The 15,824-nt window shown below is 49.1% G+C and overlaps 1 protein-coding gene across 1 annotated transcript; it reads left to right on the top strand.

The window, feature by feature from the left end:
- The first annotated feature begins 10,549 nt into the window (after positions 1-10,549).
- LOC147718321 (uncharacterized) lies at positions 10,550-15,201 on the top strand. Its single transcript, XM_086967186.1, has 2 exons — positions 10,550-11,066; positions 14,201-15,201. The coding sequence occupies exons 1-2, from the start codon at positions 10,550-10,552 to the stop codon at positions 15,199-15,201; spliced, it is 1,518 nt and encodes a 505-aa protein (XP_086823312.1).
- The last annotated feature ends 623 nt before the right edge of the window (positions 15,202-15,824 follow it).

Below are 15,824 nucleotides of genomic sequence, written 5' to 3'. Positions count from 1 at the left end.
AGCCTGTTCCATGCCCAGCACGTGGTCGAAACAGTTTGAATGTAGTGGGGGTCACAAGGGAATCCCGTAGGTAGGATAGTGGAAAGGTGTCGAGGGTGCACCAGGTCTGCCTCCGGCTTCAAATATGGTATGCGTAGATCCGGATTAAACCAGACATGAACGTAACAACACTGTGCAATCAGGTAATATAAATAAAAGTTAGGGACCCTAAAGCCTCCCCTCTCCTGAGGAAGGGTCAAAGTCTGCCATTTGTCCTGAGGTGTTTTGTCCCCCCAAACAAGGCGCAATAAAAGTGTAAGCAGTTATGAATTTTTTTTTGGGGTAAGCGGGATGGGAATGTTATTAAAAAGATATAAGAACCGAGGTAGGACAACCAATTTGAATATGGCGACCCTCCCAGCCATTGATAATGGCAGCCGCAGCCATATTCCTGATTTGTGACTCAAGGGAGCTGACAGCTCTACCGTAGTTTAGCCTAATTATGTTAGTGGTGTCAAGATGAATATAAATTCCGAGGTATTTGACTGCGTCATGGCACCACTCAAGCGGGAAGTCGCAGTTCCAGGGAGTCGTACCGGCCGTGAGTGGAAAAATAATCGACTTATGCCAGTTGATATTTAGCCCAGAGAACTTACCGAATCAAATGATTTCCAAAATTAAGGGTTCAAGGTTGAGTTTGGGCATTCTAACATACTATACAGTGTCATCTGCATATAGCGAGATCAGAAGGTGGCCAGTACCAAATTGGAGGCCACGGTGAAGATGTTTTTCCTGGAAGTGGCGTACCAGAAGATCGATTGCCAGAATAAAAAGCAGTGGGAATAAGGGGCAGCCTTGTCACGTGCCACGTGACAGATTAAAAGGGTCGGAAAGAGTGCCGTTCAAGCGTAGTCTAGCAGTTGGCCGGGTGTAAAGCAGAGCCACCGTATAAACAAAGCATTCGGGCATTCCCATGCGGCACATGATGGACAGGAAAAAGGGCCACTCGAGGGAATCAAATGCCTTCTCTGCATCAAGGACAGCGGCAGGGGGTGTGGCGGGATCGATCCTATGTATAACAGTGAATAAGTTCCGCAGGTTGAGAGATGTGGACCTGTGAGGCACGAAGCCCGACTGTGCTGGCGAAATGATGGATTCTATTAATAAGGACAGTCGTATCACAATCACCTTGGCCAGTATCTTATAATCGATGTTTAATAAAGACAACGGCCTGTAGCAGCTGCATAGTTTAGGGTTTCTACCAGGCTTGGGGAGGAGAATAATGACCGCCTCCCTGAATGTTGGTGGAAGGATGCCCACCTCCAGCGCCTCAGCATACACCTCCAACAGTCTGGGAACTAAGATATCTTTATAGGCTTTATAAAAATCGGCAGAAAAGCTGTCAAGACCGGGAGCTGAGGCGCCTCGCAAAGCATCAATGGCCTCCAATATACTATCTTGAGTAATGGGGACGGACAAAAAATCCTGCATGTATCGCTCTAAGTAGACCATTGCAATCTCCGCCAGGTAATTCCCCTGATCCCCAGTGATTCTTGACGTATATAGTGTTTTGGAATACGAGAGGAAGTATTTGCATATATTTGGGGTAGAGTGCAGTATGGTGTCATTCGGGCAGACTATTTCCGTGATATAAGCTGAGTCACGTGAAGGGCGAAGTGGATGAGCCAACAATCTACCAGGTCGTTCGCCTTCCCCATATCGTCGCGCAACGTGCTGTTTATTAAGGAACAATAACTCCCGGTCCGCCGCCTCTCTAAATTCAGGTAGCAGTGCCAAATGGCGCGCCTCTCCTGCACTGGATGCAGTGACCATTAACTCTCGGTCTAGGGCAGAGAAGTCAGTCTCAATGCGGTTTAGAGTGGAGCGAAGATCTTGCAGGACTCCTGCTTGTTTAGCTTTGCATACGCCTCTAATATAGGCCTTAAACCCCTCCCAAAGAACTGCCCAGGTGTCCAGAGATCCAGAGTTGATTTCGGAATATTGTTCAATGGCCTGTCTAAATTCCCATTAAAAACCGGGTCTAATAACGCGTTGCCAGGGAAGCGCCATTGCCTTTCGTAGCCACCTGGCCTGGGAATATTGAGCTTAAGAACAACTGGAGAGTGGTCCGAGAGTGAACGGGGTAAAATAAATAGCCCCTCTAGCCAGCCAACAATTCCCGGGGAGACTAATCAATAACCTATCCTCGTCCCTGTGTTATGAAACCCTGAATAGTGTGTAAATTCCGGAAGTTGCAAATGCAGTTTGTTTTCAATATCTATCAGAGAGAAATTAGTGCATATGTCGTGCAAGGCTTATCGGGAACGGGGCTTAGTGCCAGGGGAAGTGGAAGTGCTATCTCTGGATGGGTTCATTAATAAATTGAAATCACCCCCTAGTATCAATAGTCCAGGGTCGAGTGAGAGGAGCCACACCTGCAGGCCGTGGAAGAAGGCTGGGAGTCAACATTTGGACCATAAATCCCGACAAAGGAAATCTTGTGTCTTGACAGGGAACCACTGACGATCAAAGTTCGACCCTCAGCATCAGTCAGGGCCCTGTGTAGCGAAAAGGGGACACGTTTATGTATGAATATAGAAACCCCCCTAGCATACCGACTGTAGTTAGAGAAAAATCTGTGGGGACCCCAACTTTTTGCAATGGGAGCATGATCTGAATCTGACAAATGCGTCTCCTGCAGAACACAATGTCGATGTTGTGCCTGACTACGTAGTTAAGGACTTGCCTTCGCTTTTTGGTATTATTTAGACCCTAACGTTCCATGACGTCAAGGAGTGCCCAGATGGACCGGGCATGTGGCCCAACCTAACCATTAAAAAACTGCAACCATATTCACTCCGCTATGCCTGCAAATCTCCTGCCGCAAACGAGTGACCCAAGCAATGACTGTAAAAAAAACAATGAATTAGCGTAAATACCCCATCCACCACCCAGCCTCCAGGAAAATGTTTCTTAAAAAACAATTCAGGTGTAATACTGATCTGCAAATTGGGTCCTTGGCCAAGAGGCTGGCGACCTCGCGTCTGTAAGACTTACCTTCTGAGCTGAGAAAATCAAGGGCCTGGTACGTACTACCTGCAGAGGGGAGCCCAGGAATTCTATGTGAAACCCCTTTGCAGTTCCCAGAACCCAAGGATCTGAGGTATTCTCCCTCCATTTGAGTACAAACCACCGGAGCCTCCCCTTTAGGTTTTGAGAGAAAGAACGGATAGTCCTTACTGGTGAAACCACCTTGGGCATTTGCTGCACCTCCGCTTGCCCTGTGGCATCTGCTAAAGCCTCTATTGGGGAAGAAAGTCTCTGACTGTCTCCCATCATGCCATCTATTGTTTTGTTTATTGAGTTCTCAAAAGACCTTCTTGATTTGCGATTGCGCCTTATCCAGAGGTGAGAAAGTTGCTATGAATTATCCTAGTTCTCTGTAGAGGTTCCCATCTGCAATGGCACTTTGCCTCTGAAGTGGCCAGTTCCTCGAGCTTGGGTTCAATTTTGATTAGGAGTGATTTGTGTCATTCTGCCATTTTCTTGTTCCAAGGGATATGGGTATCAACCCCTTCTTCTGATGAGACGTGAGACAACTGACCAGGACCTTGGGGAGAACAGAGACACTTTGGTGTACAGTGAGCGAACTGAAACTGCTAAGACTGGATGTACCTCTTGTTTTTGGCTAAAAGACACCAGGATTGAATTTCCTCTTTTTCTGTTAAACTATTAAACCATAAAAAATAGCCCACCTACCCGCGTGAGCGTCCTATCTGACTGAGTGACGACAGTCCCTTAGTACTGTTTTCTCAAATATTTATAGTTCTATGGGTATTTTCAAGGTTGGTGGATAAAAGCTTGAGGGCCTCTTTAGCCCAGAGAAGTTTCTCTCTTGGTAGTAGTGAGGTCTGAGAAGAAATCTTAAAAGCGCATGTTGTCAAAGTGCTGGAGAGCTTCCAGCCTTATTTGCATGAAGTCTGGTATTTATAGTTTTATAGTTTTAGGGGAATGTTCAAGGTCGGTGGAATAGAAGCTGGAGAACGCGAGGGGCCAATTAGTATACGCAACATTGATTCTCTTCACTTCAACCTTTGACCGACTTGACAGACCTCGTCTTTTGAAAAAAATAACTGCCTTTGGGAATCCCTTGGGTTTGTTAGAAATGAATATTGACTTACATATTTCCATGCTGTTGGTTGGGGATTGTGGCTTTTCCTCAAAAATTAACATAAGCCATGGCCTGAAGCAAGGGTGCCTGTTTGCTGTTTTATTCTCTTTATGCGTTCATGGTTTTCCATGTAAGTCAGAGTTCTTCAAACTGTGGGACACCATCCTTGGGGGGGCGCAAACTCCTCTCTAATTTCACCTTTGTTCTCTGTGGCAAGTCGAGGGAGGAGGGAGGGGAAATCGAAGAGGCACGAAGTGCCCATTCTTTTATTATGTTTATTATGTTTACCCTCCCAGGGTAAACCCCCCAGGGTAACCCCCTCCCAGGAGGGGGTTAATTAATTCAGCTTCAGCAAGGAGGCAGGAAGTCTCCTCTACTAAACCGAAAACTGCCTTTCGAGGACATTTAATTTAGGAAAAGAGGTCTGTGATGGTTTCTGATGATATTCACAGAAGCCATGGTGACGTGGGAGGCGCTGCTTTAGGTGACTGAGCCCAAATGCAAATTATGGTTCGTGAAAAAATGGGAACAGCGCCAATTGCAAACAGGAAGCATTTAAAGTTGGCACGGAGCCGAGCCCCCCTTTGAAATGAAGTGAATCCATACCAAGAGCACAAAATCGTAAAGAACAAAATCATCCAGAAATTGGGCAAAGTCACAACATTCAGACCATGAAACAGGACATATTGCATATTGTTGCAGCCTTATTTTGACACATTTATAGCAATTGATTTGTGGCGCTTGCCAATGGTCCCTTAACCCACATTCCTGATTGTCTGTCCCCAGAGGTGAAATACAGATGGCTCATTAACATACAAATGGTCTTTTAAAGACCTGTGAAGTGCTTGGGTGCGGGGGGTGCCCTGAAGCTGTATCAGCCCGGGCACAGACAGGCAGGATGAGATGAAGATGGTGATAGAGGGAGGTAGAGGGAGGGAGACAGAGGGAAGAAGGAACAAGCATTTGCAATGCAATAGGTCTCGCATTAGCAAAGTTTGAAGTTGTTGGTATTTTAAATGGCATTGTTTTTTATCTATTTGTTTATCTGGCCAACAGCTGAAAAAAGTGAGCTGGGGGGCTCAACCTACAAAAGTTTGAAGACCTCTGATATAAGTTATTCCACCCAGCAGTCGATGCCCCCAAATTGGGAGATCGGCCATTACATTCGGTTATTTGCAGATTATTTGGCAAATTTTGATGTAACCCCTAAAGGTCTTCAAAATTGTCTTGAGTGCTTCCAGAGATATGCCTCGCAACACTAATTTGCTAATCAACTCATCAAAAAGCAAAATATCAGTATTTAGGTAAAAGGAACACTGAAAACAAACTGATTTCGGTTTCTCACTAGGTTGTGAACAGCTTGAAGCTGTGAAAACTATTCCTGCCTTGGGATAACTTTGTCCCCCGATTTAAGTGATACATATAATAAAGGACATCTAGCGGTCACTGCCCTGTCCCATGCAAACGGGTTACAAGTGTTTAATATTGGTCATGGTCATAGGCATTTTAATCACCTGATTAACACCTATCGAACATAAATCTCTCCCAGCCTTTTCTATTCAATTGAAACTATTAATTTTAGCTCTTGACCTTTTGTGAACCTAAATAAAGGAAATATTCTGTGCACACCGTGTACTCTGAAGTGTTGAGCATTATCTCAAGCCATCTGAATTGCCCGTTGGTTCGGCCCCCCACTCCCCAAGGGGAGGGGGACAGTGGCTGGACCGGGGGTCTCAGTGGAGGCCACCCTCGGGAAGCAGAGCCCGAGCACCAAGAATTGGCAGGAGATAAGGGGAGCAAAGGCAGGGAAAGAGAAAGAGCGCGGGCCCACCAGGCAATTGGGCTGGGCCAGCTCAGCCATAAATCTAGGGTAGGAATGTGGTAGGGAGATAAGGGCTATTTAAGGGTGGTCACCGGGCACAAGGCCCTCTTTCTCCGGGGAATCTTGGCAGGAGAAGAGAGGCAGCATCGACAGAGTGCGAGGTGAGGGGGGGGGGCTGGGGGAGCTGCAGGGTAGTGGGTATAGCAGATAACGGGTGGGTGAGGGACACGGGGCAGCTCCCGTAGATGGTGCAATGCAAGCAGATGTAGGAGTGGGTGGGACAGCAAGGATCTATGGCGGAGGAAGGTATAGGAAAGTGTTCATCACCCCCCGCAATTTCAGCCGATCATGGACGGCACAAGGGGTGTCGGAGGATAGGGGGGGCAGCTGGGGTTCTTGGTGCTGACTTCACTGGCTTGGGACCGTGGGGGTCGGGCCTGGGCTAGCTCGTGGGTTGGTTATGGGCGGAGTAGGGGCAAGGGGTCTTGTGCCGCACGCAGACAAGGACATCGCGGGGTGGCAAGTAATTGTGAAAGTTATTGTATAAAGGGAAGGACGAGGCGGTGTCTTGCGGGCAGTGGCGCGCGTCGGAATGGGATTGTTGTCAACTGAGCATGGCGTATACACAAGAGTACAGAAGGATCATGCTTCCGATACAAAGAGAACAGAAGGGGGATATTACATGTGTAGCAACATCATATTGTTGGAGGTCACTCGTTGGTGAAGAGGCACGTATGGTATACTGCAGGGAGTAGGAATAAAATTGTGAGTACAGAGCTGGTTGGGGCTCCCAGCAGAGGCGACAAGTAAATGGAACTATTAAGGCATCGAATGTCATTAAGCGCGGTCCCAGTGAAATGTACGGGGGTTGGGCTCGGAGGATAGCAGGGTGCAAAGGAGAAACTGTGGTAGAAGGAAAGGGCGCCAAAGGGATTGGGGGGGATGGGGTACCAACGCAGGCAGCCACGGAAGACCCCGGAGTAAGGGGTAAGTGGCAGTGGAAAGGATTTGGTAGGACGAGGAGAACAGGGAGGGCGCATCAGCTGCGGGGTGCGAAGGTTAGGGGGCTCTGCTGGGAGGGAGGGGGGGCTCGGGAGCGACAAAGGGGTGGAGGGGGGCAAGACGGGCGGCAATACAGAAGGAATGGAGGAAAGAGAGGATATTACATGCAGAGCCCAGCATGTCGTGTGGATGGCACTAGACGGTGAATAATCACCGAAGGCATAGTGGAAATAAGGATGGAAGGTGGATTAATGAACGGGTTGGCTATGAAGGGCGCACAGCAGAGGGCCAGAGGGAAAAATCACGTTGCAGATACTAGAAGACAGTAATTGAGCCGGGATGCATAAAACGTCATTAGGCGCAGTCTCTGGGAAGTTGACTGGGGTTTAGGCTCTGGTGGGATGGCGGGATGCAGAAGCTAAGAAGGAGTGGTGGACAGAAATGGCACCAAAGGAAGTGGGGATGGGTCAATAACGCAGGCGGTTAAGTAAGACACGGCGGAAGGGGTGGGTCAAGGAAAAGGGGGGGTCATCAGAGGATAGGGAGTGGTAAGAGTAGGATGGGAGCAGGGAGGACCGCCGATGGTACGGGCGGGGAAGTGGGTTGGTGGGGGAGGGGGGCGGAGGCTGCTCCAACAGGCAGGGCAAGGAGTGGCAAATATGGCGGGGCAGTGGGGGATGCGAGGCGAAGTGAGGAGGGAATACGGAGAAGGAGGCATCACTCCCTCGCATTGGTCGCTAGTCCGTGGCTCTTCCCTTGGTACTACTGTTAGGTGTGGCTTCGGCTGACCACATCATTCCCGCTTTATTTGATGCAATGTTATATAGCGCGAAATTTTCCCGAAGGTGTCGGAGCGCTTTACATGAGGACCAGTTGCAAAGCAGAAGGATTTAGGATTGCATGAGTTATATAAAAGATACACAGAGAAGAGATTGGGGATTATCATTATTTCAATGTACATAGGGAAGGGACATGCCTTATCGCATTTCGCAGAGAGCCCCCATAATTTTGTGTTACGCCACTGGCCAAACTTCCGCTTTTGTCAAGACCTGACTAGACAGTACAGGTGTTGGTATTAGGCGGTGTAACGGTTCCCAAATACCAACTGCTAAAGGTCAGAAGGCCAATTTGGCAAAGGAGCGAAAAGTACAAGTAGAGATATAATAGGGCAATAAAAGGCAGACACACAGCAATAGCAAAGGTTCACATGGGGAGGTGGGGTCACAGGGGGGGTTAGGGGCGCAAAAAGGTGGTGCTCAAGGGGAGGCATTTAAAGGGGATTTTTCAAAGAATGCGGGAGGCGCACTGGAGGCATAGCACCCGCCAACAACAGAAATGCGCGATAGATTGCTCAGGGTCATGCGAAAGCTGCCGTTTAGTGGAACAGTGAAGAGAATGCTAAGGGGCCAAAAAAAAAATACAAGAGCGGAGCTTGCACCGTCAGTAACAGCTGAGCCCTTTTTAAAGGGTGCATTTTCGGGTGGGGGAAGAGTGAGAGAGAACACGCGAGACCAAGGGCCTGCCTAGGTGGTAGGTGCTGCGGGTGCGCCTGTCAGTGGAATGTTAGGGTGACTGGAGTGCTCCAGAAGCTCACTGCTGATGCACTTCCAAGGAAGGCGCTATCGCCACGATTGGGTCTTTGAAAATGCTGCCCTGCGCTCCTATTAAGAATAGTCATTAAGCGAGATTAAATAAATGGGATTTCCCGATTTCTCCGTTCTACGTTACATCCCCGTAGGGCACGTCAAGGGAATGTAGTGGCAAGTTCTTCATGATCCACTGTTTAAAATGAGGCATGTGTACCGTGAAAGCACCTGGAAGCCCTGTATGTATATGAAATGTACACCTCCATGTACTCGAGTGTTGTGAATTAAACTTGAACTTAAATGGGGAATTGCTGCAGAAAGTACCACGAGGCGCTAAGTGCTAAGTAGGCTACATTGACATAAAAGCCACATTGCCCTCTGCATTGTTCATCTCCCGGGTGTTTAAATACCAGCCACGGGACAGTTACGCTATACCGAATTTTGAGTAAACGTACTGAGTGCTTACAATGTTTACAAGTGAACACATGTAGCCTGTTCCGTTCACGATCTTGTTACATAACTATACAAGTTCCACAACTTGGAATGATATTTTCTCCCCTTCACCTGCAATTACGTTTTCAAATGTTACTCGAATAAACTTGAGTAATGTCGAAATTTACATAGTATGCACGCACATTTTGTACGATAATATGGAGTGATATTCTCGCTATGTTGACTGTTTGGGGATTTGTGGGGGGAAAAGTCTAATTGGACGCGAGATATAATAATAGCTCAGAAAAGTGGAAATGAATTCTATCTAGCAAAAAATAAGCGTTCTTGGATGCTACGTGAATGCAGCGGTAGCATTTCTCCGTAAAATTGCCCGTGGCGAGGCATTCTAGAGTTGTAAACTGCCATTTGACCTGGTTGCTGCATTAACACTGAGGTAGAGGACGCACCAGTAGTCCTTCAATTAAAGAACGCACAATGATTATGGCAAATAATTTGTGTGATATCATCAGAAAGGAGATAAGACCATCTTAAAGCAGCACGTCAAGAGTGTTTTCTGAAAACAAGCTAGAGCCTCAGCCCTCAAGAATAACATCTCTTATTTTCTGTTCGCCCTACCACACTGATACAGGCCGCGCCCACGGAGATGCGTGGCAACCCTCTACAGGAAAAATAGAAAGGCAGGGTACTAGCCATAAGAGGGTGTGGCGTAGCGAGAGGGGGGGGAGACTATGCTGGGAGGGGTGGGGGAGTAGGGGGATCTGATGAAATTTGAGCAAAAATTTTTTTTTTTAAATGTGCAGGTTGTGGCAATAAATGCATGACCTTCTGCAAGGAGCGCAAGGGGCCTAGAGAGGAGGGGGAGGGGGGCTCTGGGGAGAGCATGCAAGGCTCAGGCCGTGGGTTTGGGATGGGGGCGAGTTGGGAGAATGGTGAGCTCCCAGCGCCCTCTGCCCCCTTCCCCAGCGAGCCTCCACCGTGGCCGGCGGGGTTGGAGTTGCAGGTAATTTGGGCAAGAGGGTGACAAGGGGTAAGGGTGTGTCGTAGGCACGGACGGATAGGCGGCAGTAAGGTTGGGGGAGCCCAAAAAAAAATAAAAGATTTTTTTTTTTTTTTAATGACAGCTATATATACAGGTGGTCCAACGAACAGAACTAACGTGTGGTTTCTATTATAGAGTTGAGCACAGTTTGGAGACAGTGGCCGGTGAAGGGCAGAGTGAACGAACGGAAAAGTGCCGGTAGTGGCGGAGGTCACGAACTGGGCAAAGGGGCAGGAAAGAGCACAAGGGGTCGTGACGTGACGGAAGGTGAGTTCAAAAGACAGGGGGGCGATTCGGCAAAGACATGGAGCACCGCTGGGGGAGGATGAGGATAGCACAGCAAGGCCGGGGCACCCCTGGGGTTGGGGCGGTAACACTAGCGGGCTAAAGGAGTACCCACGCGAAAAAGGCGCTCACAACAGCTGCTTGCAAGGGTAACATTATTTTCAATTTTAGGTCAGCAGCGTGAAGCGTTATTGCTCCAGGCGCACCTGACAATGATGGGAAAGGAGGAACTGTTTCACGGCGGTGCATTGGAACTGGCAGCGAACGAGGAGGCTGGACCTAGCGGGGTGATCCCGGGAATGGAGTACCGCGGCGGCCAGGATGCACAACAGCTTTGGGCCACCTTTGCAGCAACAGCAAAGGCAAAGAACTGGGAAGGTTGGGAGCTGGCAATGGCTCAGATGCATGTACCGGCCCCAGAAGGCGTTGGACAATGCAAGGACGTGAAAGAGTGGCAAGGGGACGGTTGTCCTATTAATGGTCATACTTATTCAGCGACACATGGGGAAAAAATGGGTATGGAAAAGAAGGCCAGGGGGCGGGGTGGGGCTATCGCAGGAGCCAAAAGAGCAAGGATGCCTACAGAGGACGTAACAGCAAAGGCTCTAATGGGGGAAGATTCACAGGCAGCGGCAATTTTGCGGGCGTTCGTGCCAAGTAGGCAAATGGGAGAGGACAAAGACCAGTCAAATAAAGAAGGGGCATTAACAGCGGAAAGTGGTTCCTTAGGTGAGTTGTCAGAAATCATTAAAAAACTGGTAAATTATTGGCATAAGCCTATTGGAAAAAAGAATGGGGAGGCAGGGTTGGTGGATGAAGAGATAATAACAGGCGGGCCACGGGAGGGTTCCCCAATGCAAGTCTGGGAGGGAGGGAGTAGGGAAGAGGGGAGTGAAGGGGGGGCTGGAAGGAGAGTGGCAGCTCGGGCGGTAAAAAGTAACACCACGATACTGGTAAGAGATTCCGGGTCAAAGGCATCCCAAGATAGTGACAGAAATACAACACTGTCGAGGAAGGTAGGTTTAGGGGGGCTGAATGGGACACGATCAGAAGCATGGCATATACCTCTGGAGGTTAAAGAGAGAGTTTGGAGGAGGGAGTTCATTGATATTTTCACTCTACTGGAGCATGTGCGCAGGGGGGTAGACACGGTACGGGTATCGGAGCCCGGCAGAGAGAGCAAGGATAGGAAGAGGATCAGGCCGGAGGAGAATATTAACAACTGGTTAGACGCCTTTGCCCTACTTGCAGCCATAACGTTAGAGAAGTTCCCGGAGCAAGGTCCAGCGTTGAATAGATACAACCAAGCCATCCTGGACAAGTTCAGGCGACATGGAGGCATGGGGTGGCTCCAATATGACCTCAACTTCCGCCAACGCATGGAGGAGTCACCCGCAATGTCGTGGGATGAAAGAGAGGGGAATGAATGGATGGAACAGATGGGGTCCAAAGCAGGTTATGGGCTAGGTTTAGCAGGCGCAGGCAATGGGGTTCAGCAGTGGGGCGCACCAGCATCGGGACAGGGTTGGCAGGCTAACAATATACAGTCACATGCGTTGGCGAACGCGCAATACGGGTTGGGTCAGCAACTAGGGTCAAGATTTGCACAGCAGCAATTGGGACAGGTACAGTTTCAGCATGGTGTAACATACGCGGGGAATGGAGCAATGATGGGGTCCCAGCATCAAGGTGCAGTAGTTGGGCCCTGTCAGCAGTACCCTCTGGTGAGCGGGGCGCAGCAACATACATGGTCAGGTCCCGTGCAGCAACAGGCAAGTGGAGGACAAACGCTGCAACAGCAATTGGGATCAGTGGGACAACAGTTCACACAAGTGGGGCCTAACCAGCAGGTAGGCACCGGTTTTCCAACGTCCAACATGCTGGCGGGGGGGGCAGCTACAACAAGGCAGCAATGGGCTTGCGACTGGGCAATTCAACAGGGGCAGGAGCCATCAGCCCCTGACGGCGGTAGGATTACCAGCGGGCGTAGGGCAAACGACTGTAGGGCAGCTAGGGGAGCAGAGGCAAGTATGCATTGTGACTACACAAAATTCCGCGGGGTCAGGGACAGGCCAGGTACAGACCATGGGTAGCCACCAGCAGTCCCCCAGGAGCAACAGCAGGCATTTCGAGGCCCAAAGAGGGCAGACGACTTCAAGCAGCCGCTGCAATGTAAACAGAGGGACAACACGTGTCGGCTGTTCAACGCGGGCAATTGCACCTGGGGGGTACATTGCAGATTTCGGCATGAGTGCTCCCAGTGTAGCGGAGACCATCCCGCTGTGGCATGCAAAACACTCGTTAGAGTTGCAACGGGCACAACCTTCATGGGTCAACAATAGTCTGGGCCAGGTTACAAAAGGCCCATCCCCAATAAATGTTGAATTGCTAGCAACACTATTGAATGAATACCCAAAGATTGAGGAGAAGGAACTACTATTTTGGTGTTTCAAGGAAGGGTTCAAAATACCTTACACTGGTCCTTTAGCGGGCAGATCATCTAAGAACCTACGCTCAGCGGAGGAACTGTGGAAGTAGTTGCAGAAAAAATACAAAAGGAGCTGCAGCTACGAAAAATAGCAGGCCCTTTTGACACCGCCCCGTTAAGTAAATTCATTATTTCTCCGCTAGATATTGTTCCAAAAAATGAGGCAGGCAAATACAGAATGATTCACCACCTCTCCTATCCCAAAGGCAACTCAGTAAATGACTGGCTAAGCCAGGACATTTGCACGGTCTCCTATGCAACATTTGATTAAGCCATTGAGTTAGTCAGGCAGGCGGGGAAGGGGGCCCTTATGGCAAAGGCGGATATTGAGGCAGCTTTCAGGCTATTACCAGTACATCCCGACAGCTTTCATTTGCTGGGGTTCCAGTTCAGAGATAAGCTGTACTATGACAAGTGTATGCCCATGGGTTGTTCCGTTTCCTGCGCTTATTTTGAGGCATTCAGTTCCTTTTTAGAGTGGGCAACGAACAAAGTCCAGCCGGTGGGTGGCAAGCTCCACTATCTGGATGACTTCCTGTTTGTAGGTGAGGCCGACGCCCCCGAATGTGCACAGGCGTTGGAAGCCTTTACAGATGTGTTACAAGGCTTGGGAGTTCCATTAGCAGCAGAAAAAACAGAAGGCTCCACAACTACGTTAGCATTTTTGGGGATAGAGTTGGATTCAGAGGAAGGGGAGTCACGCCTCCCAGTGGAGAAAATTCAGGACTTTGCATCAGCTATCAAAAAAGTATTGCAAAAAGAGAAGGCAACTTTAAAAGACGTCCAGGAGTTAATGGGGAAGCTCAATTTTGCAGCCAAGGTCATTCCGGTTGAGAGAGTTTTTTCAAGAAGGCTGGCAGGGGCTACAGCAGGCATGACTCAAAAACATCATTTTGTCAGGTTGAAGAAGGGGCTAAAGCAGGACTTGCAGATGTGGCTGTCTTTTCTCCAAAGTTTTAATGGGGTTAGAATATGGCCGTCGCTATGGACAGCGGATGAGAGGGCGCAACTGTACACAGAGGCCTCCAGGCAAGGGGGTTTTGGGGCAATATTGGGCTCTGCGTGGTGTGCCAAAGAGTGGCCTACTGCCTGGCGACGATGTGGCCTCACCAGCAATATCACAGCGTTAGAACTTTTTCCCATTGTAGTGGCATTGTCAATATGGTCAGACACCTTGGCTAACAAGATTTTAGTCATCAGGTCAGACAACATGGTAGCAGTCCATGCAATAAATAATCAGGCGGCGTCATGTCACACAATATTAGGCTTGTTAAGGCATTTAGTGAGCAGGTGCCTCCGGTATAACCTACAGATAACAGCTAAGCATGTGCCAGGTGTTCAGAACAAGGCAGCTGATGCTCTTTCTCACTTGCAGTGGGAAAGATTTCGGGCAGAATGGCCAGAGGCGCAGCAGGGAATGACTCCCTTCAAAGAGGAATATTGGAGACTAATGCATCAGAAAATGAGCTACAGAGTATGGCGGAAGAGGCTTTGGCGGTGGGAACAAGACATTGGTATTGGCGCTGTGTGGACACCTTTCAGAACACGACGGCGGAGGCTTCCGCGCCTTCAGACAATGTGCAGCAACTGGGGATGCGGGTCAAACAGTTTGTGGTGTGGGCCAAGGGGGCCGGCAAATCTAGGTCATGGGTCGGGGAGCACCTATCAGCAATAGCATACCATTCAAAGATAAGGGGTTTGGAGGATCCGACGAAGGGTTTTGTGCTTAGGGCAGCCTTGAAAGGGTGGGCCAAAAAGGAAGGCAAAAAGCAGGATAACAGGTCCCCGATTGTTTTTAGCACACTAAAAATTCTAATGGACCACATCCCTGGGGTGTGCTACTCAGAATATGAGAGTAAGCTGTTTAGGTTAACATTTTCCCTGGCCTTTTTTGGGGCCTTTCGCATTAGCGAACTTGTAGCCAGGGCAAAAGGGGATAAAAGCAGCAGGTCCCTGTTGGTGAAGGACATAGCCAGAGGAACACACGAAGTATTCCTTCAGGTGCGACAATCTAAGACAGACCAGGTGGGAAGGGGACAATGCATTACACTGAACAGGATGGAGGGGCACAGCTCGTACTACCCAGTGACGCTTTTAGCAGGGTACATGCAGGAACGGGAAGGAGCGGACAGCAACAGCTACCTCCTCACTCACAAGGATGGGACCCCGTTAACACTTTATCAGTTTAAAAGGGTGTTAGCAGCAACGGTCCAAATAGCTTGGCTCCGAGGGTGTCACTACACTACACATTCATTTCGCATTGGGGCAGCCACCACAGCATTTCAGGAGGGTATGTCGGCGGAGGCAAAAAAACAGATAGGCAGATGGGAATCAGACAGGTTTAAGGTGTACATTCGCCCAATATCGGACAGATAAAAAATAGGGAACGACATGTGTTGCGGCGATTCAGTTGTGGGGATCTTGACTATATGTTGTACAGCACGCTAGATGTATATTAAAGACGGATTGGTGACGTTTACTCAACATTTCTGTGCTTCTGTTCTAATTCACAGAATACAAAACAGTGTGGGTCATCGGACACTCATACGTGTCCAGGGCGGCTAGCAGAGCTCACAGCCTTGGTTGGAATGCTACGTTCCCATTTCAACGGACAAGGGTGCAATGGTTTGGAAAGGCGGAGTTGCACTGGAGAGAATTGCAGAGTGTCATTGAAGAATCTCCGCACATGTTCAAATGACCCGAGTATTTTAGTAATTCACCTAGAGGAAAATGATCTTCCCGTGATGGGGCGGGGTGCTCTACTTCACATGTTAAAGAAGGATCCTAACAAGTTAGCCAGGTGCATGGGCACAACGGAAATTGTGTGGTCTGAGTTCATTCCAAGAAGGGTATGGTATGGTGCGCGCTCACAAAATGGCATGGAATTGTCAAGGAAGAGGCTAAATAGCTTAATGGCCAAATTTCTACGAGGGGCAGGCTTAGGGATCATCAGGCACACTCTGATTAACTTGCGGCAGCCGCACTATTACAGAGCAGAC

The sequence above is a fragment of the Lissotriton vulgaris genome, chromosome 4_1 (genome assembly GCF_964263255.1).
Source record: "Lissotriton vulgaris chromosome 4_1, aLisVul1.2, whole genome shotgun sequence".
NCBI classification, from domain to species: Eukaryota; Metazoa; Chordata; class Amphibia; order Caudata; family Salamandridae; genus Lissotriton; species Lissotriton vulgaris.
This window is presented reverse-complemented; position numbering and strand designations above follow the sequence as displayed.